General features: G+C 39.6%; 1 protein-coding gene across 1 annotated transcript; it reads left to right on the forward strand.

Moving 5' to 3' along the window:
• Positions 1-8,554: 8,554 nt before the first annotated feature.
• On the forward strand, positions 8,555-14,894 carry CCKAR (cholecystokinin A receptor; the record flags this gene model as incomplete). Its single annotated transcript, XM_082281728.1, has 5 exons — positions 8,555-8,678; positions 9,426-9,677; positions 11,738-11,999; positions 13,628-13,755; positions 14,368-14,894. 5 exons carry the CDS (start codon positions 8,555-8,557, stop codon positions 14,892-14,894), a joined length of 1,293 nt encoding a protein of 430 aa, XP_082137854.1.
• Positions 14,895-19,299: the final 4,405 nt, after the last annotated feature.

Raw genomic sequence — 19,299 nt, forward strand, 5'->3', positions numbered from 1 at the left:
GCGAGCCTTGCTGCAGTTGGGTTTTAGAGGCCCCTGGCCCCTCCCAAAGTCTGCCCGAGGACAGGGAACCATTGTCCCCGTCCAACTTTGCTGTGCCGTCCAATGGTGGAGACCTCTCCGCGCCCTGATCGGAGCAGCCCCCCGCAGTCTCTCCCGCTGCCTGCCTCTGGGGGTGTTGCCAGGCGAGGGCTCCGCAGAGACGAGGCTTCCCCCGCTCCTGGCTGCCCCCTGCCAGCGGCAGGTGTACGCTCCCTCCCCCACGTGCCTCTGACAGCCCTGACAACCAGAGGTGAGGCAAACTAAAATGTCTGAATTCAAACTAAATTGGCTCCTTACACCTGCCATCTACTCCTCTAGAAACAGAAAATGAAAATTTATTTACCAATTTGTATCATGATCTCATTTTTTAGAATTTATTTGAATATTTCCGACATGATCCAATTTTAAATGTCCAGCTTTCTCCTTATAAGGTCTTGTGAAAAAGATATTCTGGTATGAAATTGCTCAGTTTAACAGCTAATGAAATAGCGTGTTACCTTTTTTTTTTCTTACCAGAACATTCCTTTTTGGCTCCTGATAGCTTTCATTAGCATTCATTGAGGATTAAGTGAAGATTTTGGGGAGGTCTGTCTTACAAAGAATAAAATTGCAGCTGATAATTCTGACTTTCTAAATGAAATATAAATTGGAATTAAAGAGATAAGATCACTGTTAGATTAGGGTTTGAGCAGGACTATACTTCCAATACCACTGGGTTTAAAACCAGAGTGGGTTACAGTAGAATCTGGGAGCATTTCACTAGCATATTCCTTAGAATATTTTTAAAACCCTTTACTTGCTTCAGGAACTTCAGTCAGCAAAGCTTGTAAAAACAAAACTCTAACTGTTACTGCTCTTTTGTAATTATCTCATCAGAAATACCTTTCCTACTTCAATTCATTCCCTTTTCCTACATTGTAGGATTGCAAAATGAATGTGTTAGAATAAAAGAAGAACATTGTGAAGAGATAAGGTATCCAAGAAGGGACACAGTAGCCACAATTCGTGTATGATCTGTGACTCTGTGTTCTGCACTGCTTTTTCTGTACAAAGCACACTTAGCACCAGTGCAGGTGTGGCCTTTCCTTGGCAGGAAAGGGCCAAACCAGAGTGCATGAAATTGCAAATATAATGACTATATAATATAAAAAATATAACATAATGCAATATATAATGGCAAATATAATGAGATAATGACTTCAGGCACACACACAAAAGTGTTAGAAAAAATTATCCAGTTAATTGCAGTCAGTCTACTGCAAATTTTCAAATGTTTGTTAAAGTGAAATCAAGAGCGTAGCACGTACCTTTTCTATATACAAGGATTACATCCCAGAGATCCGACTTATATGCTTTATTTATATACTCTGGATATTTGGGCACACCACAGTAGCCTGACTGAATCTGACTGTCAAAAAGTGAGTGTAGAGAATTCACAGCAGAGTTTGTCCTTGGACTTTTGTTTCTCCCTTCTTTTGAGAGTTGAGACTTCTTGGCAGATTCAAAACAGTTTTGTAATGTAAGCAAAGATTAAACAATGAAAATTAATTTAAACTTAGATACTTTCAGTCACATTAACTCCCTGCACAATGTAATATTGTATAAACATGAGCAAATTGCCCAAATTGACTATGGCAATTGTTCCTCAGCATATGTTTTCTTAAGGATTATATAGACAAAAGCGTGGCAAGTAAGGCCAACAGTACTATCGTTTAACGGCCCATCTGTGCTGACTCTCTGGAAAGTATTATTTTCAGTGTTTCAGTATTTTAATAATGTTTTGAAATCACTATCAAATACTTCCAGGACAGCTTAGCACAATAATTAAAAGAAATTGAGTATTTTTTGTCATTATGGACTTGACCTGCCTCCCTCAGTTTCTCAGAAAATTTTAACTGACAACGTTCTACATACAGCATTATACCTATCCAAGAAGTCCAAAATGTGAAGAGCATTTAGCTAATTTACAAATAAAGCTAAACATTCCAGAAATTAAGATCTAGAGGAGAACTTCATCTGGGGTAAATTGTCTTTGCTCCTGAAGGTCTCCCTGTACCTCATCTTACTGGGTTCAGTGATTAGTCCAAACTGCCAGCTGACAGAGTTCCATTTAACTGAAAAAACTGGTCTGGAGATTGTCACAGTAGAAGAACAAGAGTCAAACAATAAAATACTTGTGTACAACAAAACGCAGGCCATGAGCCTAATTTAAAATCTTACTTTCATTATATAAGCCCACAATTTGAAGGGGACAACCTGTCGTTTCTCTGTCTGAGTACCCTTCCATGCAAAATCATGGCAATGGGAAACCAGCAAAATTCTGGACATCACATCATCTTTTGCTTTTCATTTTGTTAGATCAAAATCCTACTTTGGTTATGTACTTTCAAGGAGTGTTGTTTCGTTGTGGGCTTTGCTGGTAGGGGTTTATAGAGTGCAGTAGCTGTCTGTGTTATACCAGTAGTAATGGTAGATTGGTCTTCTAATGGAGAGACATTTTTCAATACCTTCTAAAATTTTTGTTCTTTACCCTCACTTCATGGTTTGAATTGTTTCAAATGACTAAAATTCATACTTAGAATTCAGTTGTTGGGAAGTTTAGCCAGTTACCCTTTAAAATATGAGTCCATGTGCTCTCTTCAGTTACAGAATAACAGAGAATCCATCAAAATAGAATAAAATGGTATATTCCATTTTTTGTGCAGACTTGTGCAAATTTATGTCAAATCAGATGAGTGGTCATAGGAAGCTTATGTTTCCTATAAAAAACAGAAACTTTTAAAGAATGACTGTTGATAATTAAATTTATTATTTTTATGTAAGTGTAATTTCCAGTATTTGTCTAATAGAGATGATGCCTCTCTTGCTTCCCATGTCTTGGGTTCCCTTAAAACAAGGATTAGATAACTCTTGGGAACTCAGATGTCAGTGAACAAATTTCAGTAATGTTACCTTACGGGACTTTATCATCAACAGAAACTGATAGCCCTATAAAAATGTTGATGTTAGATGAGATGTCATGGAACACAAAGTAATTTCTCTCTGTACATAGTAAGACATACAAACTTTGGAATCTTAAATTAAAGCCCTGGCTTCAGACATGCTGGTACCAATTCATCCAATAATACATTAGCTGACCTTCTCTATTTCCTCCCTGCTAATTGCACAGCCAGTCTCTAAATTGCTTAGTTGGTCTTGCGAAATTAACATCTCTATCTAATTCTGTGGAAATATGGAAATCCATTTGATCTTAATGTCATGAGGACAGCATGGCTTCTTTTGAGAGCAGAGTATCAGGCAGCAGCAGTCTGAAAAGACTGCCTTGCTTTTTCCAACTTTTCCACTTTCCCACTGAGTGGCCTGTGCCAAATACTTCGCTTTGTTTTTTCCATCTTTAACTTGAAACTCATAGCAGCTGCAGTTAACATAACTAACTTCTTTAATAAATCTCTGTGAGACATACTAATGAAAATCTCTTGTGGTAAAATAGCTGTGACTTTGTTATGTGGCCAACTGGAATCCTAAAATAAAACACTACGGTTCTCAGATGTTACAGGTGGGGGTTTATTTAGCAGCCTGTTGAAGTTTTGAACTTCGTTAAGGAGTTGAGTACTGTTAAGAAGAGTCATACCATTGTGTTGCTGACATTATAACCTATTGGGGTTGTTTTTGGTGACAACCCCTGATCTTTTATCTTTGTTACAGCGGCTACTGTACCTCAGAAAAGTTGCAGACGACCGGTGCCTTAGAACATGGGATGGATTTTGACTTTGACTGATGCTGGTCTAGTATGCAAAGATATGCTCAAAGGAGAACATTAATGGTACCAGCACTTGATGGTGTTAATATAATCCAAAAAAAGTGACCTCTTGGGCCATGTGTTGATGCAGGTTACTTGGCATGGGGTTCTAGCACATAATATACCTGCAGGCTAAGGGTATGCAGAGCTATTTTCTTGCATCTCTAGCTTAAATCTTGAACTGTTTTTTTCCTAGCAAATTAATATTCAAAGGGTGAAGGAAAAAAACAGGGTTGTACAACATCATGTATAGTCTGCAAAAGAAATGAGCATCTTTTAAAAATATCTATGTTCCTCTTTCATTGGGTGTGTATTCATTCCTTATAGCACTTATGTCTCCATTTGATAAGACACAAAAAGAAAAAGAATCACCCTCAGTTGTTCAGAGAGCATTAATGTAACTTCTCCCCTCAATTTTTAATAGAGCACCAGATGTGTTGGGCAAGGAGATGCATCTGAGCTCAGTGACAGGCTGAGAAGGGCTGACATGAGTAGCAACATGCTAAACCATTTGGGAGGAATGAGTAGATAGTGAATCATCCCAGACTTCAGTAATGTCACAGGGTGTCAGAAGGATTTTTATGAGATCTTACACTACACTGGACAAACGATTTACACATATTTCTTTGAAGCAGTTTCCCTAAATTGTATACAAATTTGCATAGAAATCTCTGGAGCAGAAATCCCTTTCACCCTGGAAGCCCACAGAAACTTTACCGTGAGTATGAAATTGGACCTGAGGATTTACAGAGACAATATGCTTTATTCATCCTGTTCATCAGCCTTGAACACTGTACAGAACTCACAGCCATCACCTGGGAGGTCTCATTTCCTCTCTTCTGAGGAAGGTGGTAGGACAGGCTGCCTGGATGCCCTTGAAGGCGTAAGGACCAGCTGTATTGCATCTCACAGGGAGGTCAGGTAGATGGTACTGCAAACATGCAAGTTGAAACACTATGAGTTGGCACATCAAAAGAATGAAAAGTGGTCACGCCCAAACAATTTTAAAGGGACCTTGAGATGTGTTTCAATAATAACATGACCTAAATACATAGACTTTCATCATTGAAGACCTGTGGAGTCTTCCAGAGATTCATTAAGCAACTTGTCACATAATACATGACCTTTGCAGAAGCACTGCAGGGGCAGCAGGAGCAGCAAATTGTTTGCCTTTGATCCCATCCATGGTTGGTGAATGGTATTCCAGAAATTACTGATGGTACAACAAGGTGTGCTGAAGTAAATTTCATTATTATGTTATTGAGTTCAGATCAGTATGAAATACATTGTTTAAATGCAGATACTGTGAGACACTGATAGGACTCAGGCTCAGATCACCTTGAAGAAGTTTATGATAAATATGTTCCTGAGAATTCTGTGTGTTCTCCAAAAGTGTGGCCTGGTCCTGATCTCCCTGTAGTTTGTGCCTGTGAGAGTAACTCCACTGAATCAGAGACCTAATGCCAGCATAAACCTGGCAAGTGAGAACAGAAGTAGACCGTGACTTTCCATATATGTTTTTTCTAACTAGTTTGTTTTATTTCATTTTTCAGGACAAAAAATATATGGCAGCAAACCTAAAACTATTAGTAAGTTTGACACCAGATAAAGATATGTTTTTCCAAATTCATCATTTTACAAGTGGACTTTCTATTTAAATTAAGTAAAGATCTTTGTCAAATTAATGAAAAAATGGAGCACATTATTCTTCAGGAAAAAAGAATGAGGTAACTAAATTGACGTGGTTTAGTTTTGGATGAGAAAAGATACATACACATGGCAGGAAATTACAGAGCACAGCAACTGTTTTGGCTGCAAAGGCAGTGAGTTTGGTATATGACATTACAGGGGAGAATAAGATAAAGACTAGAATTAAAAGGAAAAAAAAAAGGCAGATTCTTTTGTTATCATGGATTAGCAAGCCTCCTTCAAATATAGGGAAAAGTATTTTTGTACACTTTTGTCCAAACTACCTACACAGTCATATTAAGGTACCTAAGGTATTTCTTAATTAAAAAATAATTTTATTAATAAATCACTGTTGCTAATAAAGCAGCCAGCTCAAGGGAAGTTCTTGCCTAAAACTTTCAACATCCCAAATAATGCATGATTAAGTTCAAATGGGACAGACACCCAGGTTTTTGTTTCTCCTAAATTATAAAATTAAGTCTGCAATGAGCAAGCATTTCATTAAAACCTCCTTTTTTTCTCTCCTGAAACTTGCAGGGAGACAATGAGGTGATACTGATCTGTATGGAGAGTGATCTGTCATGCAGTTAGCTAAATGTAGTGTAGAGAAATGCTATTATAAAGGCAACTCAGAAGTGTCCAAACATGAGGACTATTGGCTGTATATTTGAGTAAATCTATGCAAAATAAAAGCCTGGAAAATAAAACTCTTTGATCTTGATATGTTTCATACAGAAATCCACTCCAAAAGGGGAGTCAAGAGTTCATAGCAAATTCTTCCTCATTTACTCTGGCAATTTAACCAGCAGATGCTGAATCGAGCTCAGCCCAGGACCAGATGGTATTCATCCAGAACTTCTAAAGGAAATAGTAAAATTATTAACCATGATGTGCAATCTATTGTTTAGAACTATGCTGTTGCCAGGGAAAAAAAATTGTGTAAATGTGATGCCAGTGTTTAAAAAGGACTCCAGGGGGACAAAACCCTCGGTAAGCCAGTCTGTAAGCCTGGCATTCAGAGAAGGAAAACTGGTGAGGACTCTAATAACAGATAAAAATCTTTGGTTGCATGGTCTGGGCAAATTTGTAGAGGAATTTGCAAAAAGAAAATTTGCGCCTTACAAATTCAGAGTCCCGAGCATGCGCACACAGTGATCTTGTTTGTTTTAAACAGTAGCTCCACAGTTGTTGGGATTTGCACGGGATATCATTCCCTCATTCATTCTGCACTTGCTTTTGGTGGAAATTAGTACCTTCTGGAGTTAGTTACTTACCCCTCAACTCCTCAAGCCTGTGCTGCATGTGCTGCCTCCTACCACTGTGTTCTCAGCTCCTTTGCGGTCTGCAGAGAACACAAAGAGAGCTGTGTCCAGTGCAGCTTGGTTCAGTTTGCCTTTTTGCCGACTCCATGGAGCCTCTGGCCATGGCTGCTGGCCTCATTGGCTTCATCCATCTTGCATGTGCTTAGCAGGCATTTCTTGACACTGAAGTGGGCCCATCCCTTGGGCTGGGGCTCAGTGAGGAGCTCCTGCTGTCCTGGGGAAGCTGGTCCTTCACCCTGTCCCGCATATGTTTGAGACCGATACGAGACCTGCACTGGCTTTACAGTGTTAGTCATACTGTCCTGCAGCCCTGGCCAGCCTCTCACACCCTGACAGCAAGGTGGTCAGTGGGACTGTGCAGTGGTGTGGACCACTGATGGCCAGCTGCATCCAGGACTCCCAGAGGTACAAAGGATAATTGAGAAATTAGAACTTTCAATGTAACTTTTCAATCTACATGCCTACCTACCTATTCCCATTACTCATACTATAAAGCAAAGCTGGCAAGACTGGAAAAGAAACCCAGGCTTTCCAGTCTGTGTATATCAGCTTTGAGGGGTCAGGACCTCTTATAAAGAACCTGTTACTGCTCTGCTTTTAAGTAAAAGGGATTTTAAATGTGAAATTATTTTTTCATTCAGTTATAGTAGAAATTAATTTCTAATATTAATTTGCATTTCTGGCTATAAACAAGCTATATACTGGGAAGTAAAAGCCCATGACTTTGTGAAAACTCCAGTGAGGATGATGTTAATGTATTAAAAAAGCAGGACTTTTAAACCATTGAGATCTTTGTGTTTTCTGCTGGTGTATAACTAATATGCCACAGTTTATCAGTTTTATCAAGTTTGTATTCAAGTCATATAAAAATTCTTGCACAGAGGAAATGTATAAGCTTCTGCTTGTATTAACTGACAATTCCAATTTACTTTCATAAGGTTTGATCCACTATGTGAAATCAGCAAGTTTTTCTGTTGACTTGCTGGAGTTTGGATCAGGCATGTACAGCACTTTCCTATGAAACTAACACTCCACCAAATAAGATAAATGTAGCTGCTTTTATTTTTCTGAGTCTACCTTATCTTCAGTTTACTCTGAAAAATACGAAGACAAGAATCATTTCCATGTAAGGAATGCAAAATCTTCACTATGTTTTTCTCTTCTCTGCCCTTTTATTAAGTGACTCTTACCATTTTAAATGTTGTTAGTTGAGAGACAGATTTATCACTCTCATCACTTGCTGGGTCTCATTTACAGGCTGTGACATAAAGGGCTGACTCTGAGAAATGTTGCAGAGACATGAGTAGAAGCAATCTCGCAAGGGGTTAATGCTGTAATCTTTTCCAAGCCTGTTTATAATCCCAACAGTAGTGCTGTAGCAGAGGAGGGTGGATCTCAAAAGTACCGGAGGGGATATGTGTGTGCGTGTGTGTGTGCACATACTTGTGAGCGTGTATGTGCACACATGCTTTGCTTTTCTGAATTGCTGTGTGTGCCCCTGGAAAAAATCTTGTGCAGCCAGAACAGGACTCTGTGTGCTGGGTGCTCCTGTGGGAGAGTCAGAACAGCTTCCTTGCATAGCTGCCTCTCTTGTATTTCTTCTGCAGACTTCATTCAGAAACGTTCATTTGTTTGCTGAAAGCATGGGCAGATAGTTACAAACGCACCTTCTTCTTCGTCAAAGCTAACCTGTGGGTACTGAAGAATGGAAATAGTTGATGCTAGTAGCTTCCTTGGGAATGGTACCAATATTACTGATTTCCTCTGCGATATCATCTTGGAAAATGACACTTTTTTCTGTGTGGATGATGCACCTTATCCTTCTAAAGGTATGTATGGAAAATTGATTTTTTTCAGGCAGTTTTAGTTCTAGGTGGATGTAGAGATACTATAGAAAGAAAGAGCTATGCAAAGCATTTTCTCTGAGAGAGTGCAAAATCAACTGCTTGCTTTTAAGTTAGTATGAGAAACAGGCAGCAAAAAAATTAGTATGTGCTGGTTTTCCAAGTTCAAAATTCAACTAGGACAAAATTTGGATACAGTGGAAAACTGAAACAGTAGCACTTTGGGGCACAAAATGTAAACATCTCTGCTAAGGACTTGGAGAAACATGATTTTTACTCAATTCAATAACAATGGAGTGATCAGATCTGATACCATGTATGAAAGTGATTTAATAGGAAATTACAGCACTCTGAAGCCGAGAAAAAAATCCATGCATTAAAATATTTTCCGATTGCTTAATCTTCTCTTACTTTTGCATAAAATAGGATCTCCCATGGTGAATAACTGGTGCACAGTAAGTAACATGAGAAGCACATGCTTTAAGAAGTTGTATTTGACTCTCCAAATGTACATGGTATTGCTTGTATTGTAGTTTAATGCTATGCAATTTAGGTAGATCAGAATATGTTTAAGAATTGCAGCGCTTCCACTTATTTTGCATTGGTGTAAAGACATAGCCTTCATAAAATTGAATACAGAAAGGCTTTTACATTTTGATTAAAGGTTGAAATATATAATATTAATCTGAGTTGAATACTATGTAACCGATCTTTTCTTGTGACAATTTTCAGATTTGCATCAGATAATTCGGATTCTGCTGTATTGTTTGATATTTCTGCTCAGCATTTTGGGGAACATTCTGGTGATTACGGTGCTGATAAGAAACAAGCGGATGAGAACAGTCACCAACACATTTCTGCTGTCACTGGCAGTCAGCGACCTGATGCTCTGCCTTTTCTGCATGCCCTTCACCCTCATTCCCAACCTGCTAAAAGATTTTATTTTTGGAAGTGCTGTTTGCAAAGCTGCCACTTATTTCATGGGTAAGTCTGGGAAGTTTATACCTATTTTGAAGACTGACTAATAAGACAGGTGAGAAGGTTTTTAAAGACCTATAAAAAGCTGGTTGTTTCCATCCACCATTGAAGTTACCAATACTATGAAGAAACAGCTTTGTAGTGCAAATTGCCATGGTTCTGGTGTCCTTGGTCTGATCCAGCAAACACAGAGGCACACGCTTAACTTTAATGACACACAAAAGTGTTTTGCTGGATGCGAAGATGTTGCACGATCAGACTTTAAGGAGGAACCCAGCACAGGCATTCGCTTACCCATCACTGACAACATCGTTATCAGCGTTCAGATCGCCCACCAGAACTGATGGGCTCGTACACCCTCACTAAGGGCAGGTTTTGCCCACAGATTTTTGGCAGCAGTGATACATAAAAAAGAAATAGGCCAAAGTAGGTGTAATTTGCAGAGCTGGGAAGTTGGAGCAAGTACTCTCTGCAGACAGACCAGGTGTGATCAGAGCTCACCAGGAGACCATAAAACACAGATACAGGTTTTAGAGCCTGACTTTAAGAAGCATCACTTTTGTATGCCTTGCCATACTCCTTTTGGTTGTGGAGCCAGGAGCTAGGAGTTTCAAAATGCCCAGGTTGTGGATGTGTGTGTAAGTGATTTTTGTCTCACTTTGAATATTTCCTCTGCATTTGCTTGTTTCTTAACAAAAAAAAAAAAAACCAGCCAAACAAAACCAAACAAACCAAACAAAAAAAGAGAAAAAGAGAAAGAAAAAGAGAAGAAGAGAAGAGAAAAAGGAAAAGAAGAAATGAGAACATTATGTAAAGTTTTTGCCTCTTTAGGAGACCCTTAGTTAGTTACAGAAAACTCAGGTCCCCTTTCAACCCATGCCCTTGAGAACTTTGATGTAATGTGAAAGTACACACCTAAAGTGTGCGAATGGGAAATCAACACCTTTTTGTAGATAAAACCAATAAAACTAAAGGCCATGTTTAAACAATTATAATGAATTGCTGGCAAAAATACCATAAAGCATTACTGAAGCATTGTCATCTTCCTCTTATTGCACACAGTGTAAATTACTTTATTAAAAAATCCAGTGAAATAGACCAAACGTAAAGTTCCTCATTATGAAGCTGTTTTATTTTAAGAGTCAGAATGTAGAGATTTCTCACTAAAGGTTCAGGTAACAGAGGCTTCATCTGACAGACACTGACAACCATTGCATCAACTATGCTCAATTTTTCATTTTAAGATGTAGAAAGACAAATTTTAAATCACAGATGATTTCTGTAAAGCAAACTGTAACAATATTGGCATTTGATAGTTTGACCCACATTCACAAAGACAAATAATCATTCACTGAAAGAAAAATTTGTGGCAAAGTTAAGAAGAAATATCTATAATTTTACAGTGATGAACTTGGGCACCTCAATGACAGAAACACAGACCACCACATTGTATTTTATAAAATACGAACAGAAGAAATTAAGGATACTTGAAGGACAAAGATTCTGCATCATGACTTAATTTCTCCTTGTTTGTATCTCCATTAACATCTAATTAAAAAGTTGTAATAGATTTAATTCGCTTGAATGAGAAAATCAGATCACGAGTCAAGCAGTACACTCAAAAAAATTAAAACAGTAGAAAAGGAATTGTGAACATCTGTTTTAAGAGAGTAATTAACTGATTTCAAATGCTTTGTTTGAATTTCAGTGGAATTAGTGGAGTGAATAAACCACAGTAGCAAAGAGAATAGTTAGGAGTAAAATTGTCCTCTTTCCCTGTTACCAGAATTGTATGGTTTGACAAAGTGTGTATTTTTTCTTGGACTTTTGGAGTAAGAGAAGCACAGAGCAGGAATATCAGTGTGGAGAAGTCTGGAGACCCAGACCCACTGCCCACACATTCTTCACTGGCTTAAACAGGATGGTGTTTATAAATATTTTTGCTTATAAATAGTTTGCTATTTTTTCAAATTTTTGTATGCATACAGAACGCTAGCAAGACCATTTGAACATAACATAACCTTTAAAACAAGAGAATAACCTTTTCCTTAATTTTATATATATAGGTGTGTCTGTAAGTGTCTCTACATTCAACTTGGTTGCCATATCTTTGGAGAGGTACAGTGCCATCTGCAAACCTCTGCAGTCCAGGGTCTGGCAGACAAAATCTCACGCCTTGAGAGTGATTGCTGCAACCTGGTGTGTCTCCTTTACTATCATGTCACCATATCCAATCTACAGCAAACTGGTACCTTTCACCAAGTATAACAACACCACAGCAAATATGTGCCGGCTCCTTTGGCCAAGCGATGTCATTCAACAGTCTTGGTAAGACATAAGTGGCTGTTAGCCAATGCATAATTATCTGCTGGAAAATGGGATTTCGTGGTAGCAATAAGCCTATGGAAAATGAAGTGTTAACCTTCAGCAAATATTTACACTCCATCATGCTTATTTAAGATGTAAAAAAACACCAACATGGTTTTTGAGCCGCTTACATTTCGACATTTGCATGACTTTTCCCTGGTCATAGGAGAGGTTGCCCAACATGGCAATGATTCTCACACGATGGTCTGCTAAGCCCCGACTGTCACTGTAAAGAAAGCATCTGTCACTTGTAGTAGGAATACTTCTTTCACTCATTTACACATAAACTTCAACATTTTCAGATAAATCCTTGATTAATCTTGGAGAAACGCAGACACATAGAAACGCCCCTCTGTGTGCTGCCTTGCCTGTTAATTTGTTTGAAGGTTCTTTGCAGCAGAGAAGTAAAATATGAGGCTGCAAATGTCTTATTTGAGAACTGAATCCTTTTGGTCGCTTATGGAGAACAGGGGCAGAGAGAAGAAGGGAGAGACATGCTCCGAGTCCTACACATCCAGGCAGAGTAAACAGCAGCACTATCAAACAGCAGTAGTACTTAGACATGATGTCCTTGCACGTTGACTAAACACTGACGCACCGAGAAAGTGTAAGACTTTTTTTGATACTGAAGGTCAGCTGGAATGGGGAAAACGATTAAAGTCTGCACTGTTTTGGTATGGTATATCCACAAAGAGAGTAACTTTCTGTTAATGCTTTCAGTAGTCTCAGGTATTTGGCAGCATGAGGAGGAAGGGTACAGGACGAAATTCTCTTCTCTGTGGTCTTGTTACAGGTTCCCAGGTGTGTTACTGAGTTTGCACCAAAGTCACAGGGATCAGAAGAGACACAGGCTCATGGATGCATTTAAACATCATTATTTCCCCAGCTTGTACTCAATCAGAGAAGCTGACGAGGAGAGTAGCAGATGTGAAACCAAGTAAAAGCTGCTTCTTTTACCAAAGAGATTGCCAGTCCTGGGATCCCTCCTCAGGAGCACTGCATGGCTCCAGGGATGAAAACCCAGGTTGCGGCTGTTCTGTCTTTGCCCACATGTGCCATGGCCCTCAGGAAGTCAAATCTCTCTGAAACAGAATAATAGAATAATTTACATTGGAAAAGACCTCTAAGATCATTGAGTCCAACCATTAAAACATTTTTAATGTACCAAGGACCCCTTTGAGAATCAGCAGCTGCTCATTTAGCTTCTGCAGGGCAGTTCTTACATTGTCCAAAGCTACAGGGCATCTGATGCTTGTTTGGTTACAGCAGGAGTCCTACTCAGGGGCAGAGAGAGCTTCTGCTGCTTTTAACCCCTGTGGGAGTGGCCATCTCCCCTAGGCTGCATAGGTGGAATGGAAGATGGTTTGCATCCATGATAGTCTTGTTCCTGCCTGTACCCTTCTGGGGGAAGCAGGAGAAGAAGTAGGAAGCTTCAAATTTCCAGAGGTGTCAAAATGATACTTTGTATTGGCATGAAAAAAATTCAGAAAAGCTTGAAATCCTGTCTTCCCCAATTCTCAGTTGTATGAAAAGGAGTTTTTCTGGTTTTGTGCCATTCCCTATTCTCAGTGTGTCTTTTGATTCCTTAGGTACACTTTCTTGCTACTCACACTCTTTCTCATTCCTGGGATTATAATGATGGTTGCTTATGGTCTAATTTCTTTGGAACTCTACAGAGGAATAAAATTTGATGCCAGCCAGAGAAAATCTTCACGAGGTAACAATGCATTTAGGTTTGGGATGGGGTTTTTAAAGTTACAGTTGAAGCTATGAACAGTTATTTTGAGGTTAGTAAAAGGAAATCTTTCTATTTGCAAAAATGATCATTATGGTCAGTTATGTCATGAACTTGCCAGCTGCATTTCTTAATTAAAGTTACTCTGCTGTTAGCAAATAAGCCTTTCCTCTGGCTTGTTTGCAAAGACTCAGGGCAGAATACACTAAATTTCTAATTTGTTTATTGTAGAAACACCAAGATTTTTTTTCTGGCCATGGATGAAGACCATTTTTGTGAATAAATGCCACAATTAAAATTGTCAGATTAGGATAGATATAACCTTGGAAACTGTCTTCTGTCCATACTGGACTAAGCAACGCTCTTGAACCTTTTGCATCATAGAGATAAGATGTGAAAATATTGGGAGACAGTGGATTCAGAGTAGCTGAATAACACGACTGACTCAGAAGCAGGCCAGTGCTTTCTTTGCAGCAGTTGCTCAGCTATGAATTATGTTGTTTGTTTAGGTTTAGACTGCATTCTTCATTTTTTATTTCCCTCACTGTTCAGAGATACTTTGCCAGCTATTTAAACAGCACTTTATATGTACAGAAAGAAGAATGAGTTTCTGCAGCACCAAATACGAGGATGGAGACGGATGTTACCTCAACAAAACCAAAAGAAAAAGGAAAATGCCATTGCAACAGCTCTCTGCTATGGGCCACAACAAAATAGAGAGGGTGAGAAGCAACAGCTCTTCTGCCAACTTAATGGCCAAGAAACTCGTCATCCGAATGCTGATGGTGATAGTGGTTTTGTTTTTCATTTGCTGGACTCCCATCTTCAGTGTCAATGCCTGGCGCGCCTTCGACACGGCTTCCGCAGACCGGCGTCTCTCGGGGGCTCCCATCTCCTTCATCCACTTGCTGTCCTACACCTCTGCCTGCGTGAACCCCATCATTTACTGCTTCATGAACAAGCGTTTCCGCATGGCCTTCCTAGCCACGTTCACCTGCTGTGCCAAGCAAAAGCCCCCCACAATACAGGAAGAGGCTGCTGATGAAGAGGAGGGGAAAACGACGAGGGCTTCCCTCTCCAAATGTTCTTACACACACATGTCTGCATCTGCACCCCCCTGAGCTGCACCAGGGGAGGCAATGAGTGGTGAATTGTCTGGTCTTGGAAAGTGACTGTGGCATCAGCTGAACATGATTTAGTTCGGAGTTAATGAAACACTTCAGCTGACAGTAAACAGTGAGAATTTTATGGGAAATAGATGCTATCACTGTCTGAGTGTTACATTACTTTCCCTTCAAAAGTACAAAGGAGGAAGAGTGCTCTGAAAATAAAGGACTTTATGGAAAGCCTTAGAAGTTGCTGTATTTGTCATAAATTCCACTGCAAAAATTGGTGTCCTTTACATCAACAGCTTTGCTCAGTTTTCAGATGCAGTTCTGAGTATCTCTTAAAATTTCTAAGATGGTAATAGATTATCCTCAAACATGAATATGTGTAATGCAGTCTTCACTTCACTAGCTATGCCTCATAAGCAAAAATCTTTCTGTTATATTTGTAGTATATTTTCACATTATTTTAGCTGAGCTAATACATGTTGAGATAATTTTGGTGTCACTCTCACGGCAATTCTGGGGTGGCAAGAATGGGCTTGTCCGTGTGAAATGAATGCTTTTAAGTAAAACAATTTCTTTTTTTAAAATAAAATTAAAATAAATATTGTTGTCTTTGTGGGTGGAATGCATTCTTCACTAAGGCAATAGCATAAATTAACATAAATTAATGTATTTTTCACTTATTTAAACCCCACAGAACAAGGACAAAGGAATGGCTTTCTTCTGTGCAGCTGAAAGCATCCCCATATGCAAGTGGCGGGGTCTTAGATGAGCCACAAAGGCTCATGTGGAAAATTCCACACTGGGAAGCACAGGGATAAATGCTTGGGATAAAGCAAAGAGGTGCTTTACAGAGGATGCAGGACTGCAGACGCAGGTTGGTGCCCATGGCACCATGGCACATTTCACAAATACGTTCACAGCCACTCCAGGCGCGGCAATGCCAACAGGGAAATAAAGCCATCGGGTGCAGGATGGCAGAAAGGGCAGATACAACGAGCAAACGCTGAAAGGCTTTGTCAGAAAACAGTTTTTCTAAACTTTGGAGCAGCTATTTTCTCCAACTACACATACTTGTAAACAGATTCAACACAGATAAAAACAGCTTTGGATGATGTAATTACCGGTGCTTTGTTGAGCAAGGAATCCAGTCTCTTTCCGGTGCAGCACACAGGTGAGTGTGGGTGTTCAGGTCTTGTCCTTTGCTCTGTGGAACCCAGATAGAGAAGTTACATCACTTATTTTAGTTTGTGAAAATATCCTGTTGGAGATGTTTCTATCTTCTAGCTGAATCAATATCATTAAACACCCTTGTTATTAGACGAGATTAAATTTGAGCACAGCGTGGAATGTAGATGTGGATATTAAATATAAGCCCTCTCAAGGTTTTTAATCAGGAAAATCTGATCTCTTTACAGAATGACTTTAAATTAGAAATGTACTGTGAGTTCCAGCACCCAGATCCATGTTCTGCACTCAGTTATTGCCTGAAATGGTTTACCCTAACAGCTTAGCACACAACTTTGGCTATTATTTTTTTTTTCATCCAGCTTGTCCACAGACAGGAAATTAAAAAAAAAAATTCTAAACACTATTTATGCACAATCCATAGAAACAATGTTTTGCCTGCCTTGTTAATAAAGTAGCACTGCTCCTGGGAATGGTGCTGAGACTACTGACATCGATCTGACCTTTTGCAAATATGCAATGAATTAAATTATGGGACTTAATTCATAACAATAAAATGAAAATTTTACTTCACTTAAGGACACAGGTTGAGATCCTCTACAAAACTGCCCTTCAGTGTTGAAACTGAAGGAACAAACTTAGCTGCTTTGGAATTTATGTGGAACAGTGACAGCAGAAAACATATCTGTGAAGTATTTTATACCCTTTGAAAGCCTGGATCTATTATAGATAATAACTTAAAACCCGTTGTTTAAGTGAGAAAACCCCTCACATTTTACTAATATACTGGATGTGACTATTGCTGGCTATGTGCTGCATTGCAGGACAGCCCATGCCCCAGCTCTGTGTGCACTTTCAAAAGCAAATTCCTTTTTATAGATGGAGCTTCTCCAGTACCTGAAGAGTGACATACCAGGACATGCACAGTTCACCTGCTCTCACTGATCGAGTCTGAGGATAGTGGTTTCAGATGAAAGCCAAAAGCTATTTTCAACAATGCCTTAATCAGATCTCAGCCCCCTGTGGCCTCCAGTACCTGCGGCTGAAAGGAGCAGAGTTTCTGATTGATTCCCCTCTCGTAACTGTCAGGGAGCACAATTTGGAGGTGATGAAATGAGGGAGGCAGGAGAAGATCCTGATGGAGTGGTGGCTGGGAGACAATCAGAGAAGGGTTGAAACGTGTCATTTCTCCAAGGCCCATCTGTGTGTGCATCACTCTTCCCCTCCATTGCCCCCTCTGCACCTATTTTCTTGTTATACCAACACAATATTTCTTTTGATTAAACTCCCAAAGCTACAAACCTTACACCAAATTCCAGCAAGAAGAAGGAATTAAGCTTTTAAAATGTAATATTGCAATCCAGTAATTTTGTCTTCTTAGTCTCCTAGCACAGGAAATTTCAGCCTTTCTGCATCTTAATGCCATTTTTCCTGATCTGGGCATTGCAGAAGTCATTCCTGGCTTCAAATGTTGTCCTTTCATTGTTAAATAATCATAGCATCCTCCCAGTACCTTTAATTCAGATGCTGATGTCACTGAAAAGGTATCTTCAGCAGTAAATATGGGTGGAATAAACATACCAAAGAGCCTCTGAAATCTTCTCATTTTAGCAGTAGTTGACAGTGGTTGTGGGGAAAAATCCTATCCTACTACTACGAGCAGTCCCTAAAGCAAACTGTTTTCCAGATGTAGCAGACAAATGGCAAACCTATGAATTTCAGGTGCATAATGCCCATAAATCTCTGAAGTTTTTATCTTCTTTCCCTTTCTCCCAGCTCCCAGGGTTTTTTTTCCTCTGCCCTCTGTCTTATCTCTTTCAGCTGCATGACACCATCTGATTTTGTCCTGCATGCTTCTCAGTCTCTAGGTTACTTTCCCACCACCACCAATTGCTAGATGATTTTTTCCTCTTTGACATGTTTATTTTCCTTCCCAGATTTACTTTCCCAGAAAGCACTCTCATCTTCATTTCCCCTGTCATCTCCAGCTGACAGACTCCTGGAGCAGGTTTCTTACTCCAAGCAGTGTATTCTGCCCACAACACAGCAGCTCTGCAATCACTGCCTTCAGTCCTGTGTCTGAGTTCACACGTCGGCTCTCAAGCACCGGCTCTCAAACAAGCAGGATGTGCTAGTTCAGAAAACAAAAGTGTAGCGTTAAGTAGCACCCAGATCCTCCTTTGATACTTCTGTCACTATTACTTGCAGCCTCTATTATTAGGGCATGCTTTAAGACTGATGCCTTACAATACTGCTAAATACAGCACTTGGTGAGGGGTCAAAGTAAAGGTATTTCACTGTTGCCAAGGCAAAGGACCTTAATGCTCTCAATGGAAAGCTGCATGTGGATTTGGAACTCCAGCCACTAGAGGTTTACACCCTCTTATATAAGCCATGACCTCTTTTCCGATACCACCAAGCCCTTCTTAGCAAGGTGGGGAGCCTGTCCATGATCTCACCTGCTCCTGCATTTCCTCCTGCTCTTCCTGCCTCCAAGCCCAAGGATGGTGCAACCCCAGTACACCCACCATGGTTCATCACAATGCTTTTCTGACGTGGAATAGATGACTTCAGGATCAGTCAATACTGATACAGATGTTGAGCTAAACTGAGGGTTTCTAGTGGCAAAAGATGCTTATTCTCAAAAGGAAAGTATAGAAAGATAAAACCTAATGGTTTTGATTTTGAGAAAGGTTTATGTGAGAGCAGGGGCTGTAGCCTTTTTACTACAGCATCAAAGTTGCAGGGAGTATAAAATGAAAGTTTAGACTTTTGGTTGGGTTTTATTTGTTTGTAAAATGTTTTGCTCTTCCACTTCAAATACAACATGGACCAACCAAATACCACTTCACTCAGGTGTGCATGTAGGTCAGCAGTTTGCTCACCCTCTGGCCACAGTCTTGCAGTCAATTTTTCTGTATGCATTATTAACTTCAGTTAAACAGCTTCACCTTTTTATGCCCAATCCATCCAGCATGCACCCAGCTCTTTTCTCATGGGTTACATCCAGCATAATAATGCATGTCTTTAACGTGCCAGAATTTCTGTCTCGTGTATAAAAAACTACTTCTAGCATTACCTTTTTTATTTTTTCCTTCTGCAATGCTTGTTAGGCTGCCTTGGGTATCTCCTAAAGAAAAAAATGCAAAGGAAATGTTCATGAATTGTAAAACTCCTGTTTTGCTTGCCTAATGGCAATTCATCCCTGCTAGGAGCTATTTGTCTG

This window comes from Coloeus monedula (genome assembly GCF_965178545.1).
Source record: "Coloeus monedula genome assembly, chromosome: 5".
Lineage (NCBI taxonomy): Eukaryota > Metazoa > Chordata > Aves > Passeriformes > Corvidae > Coloeus > Coloeus monedula.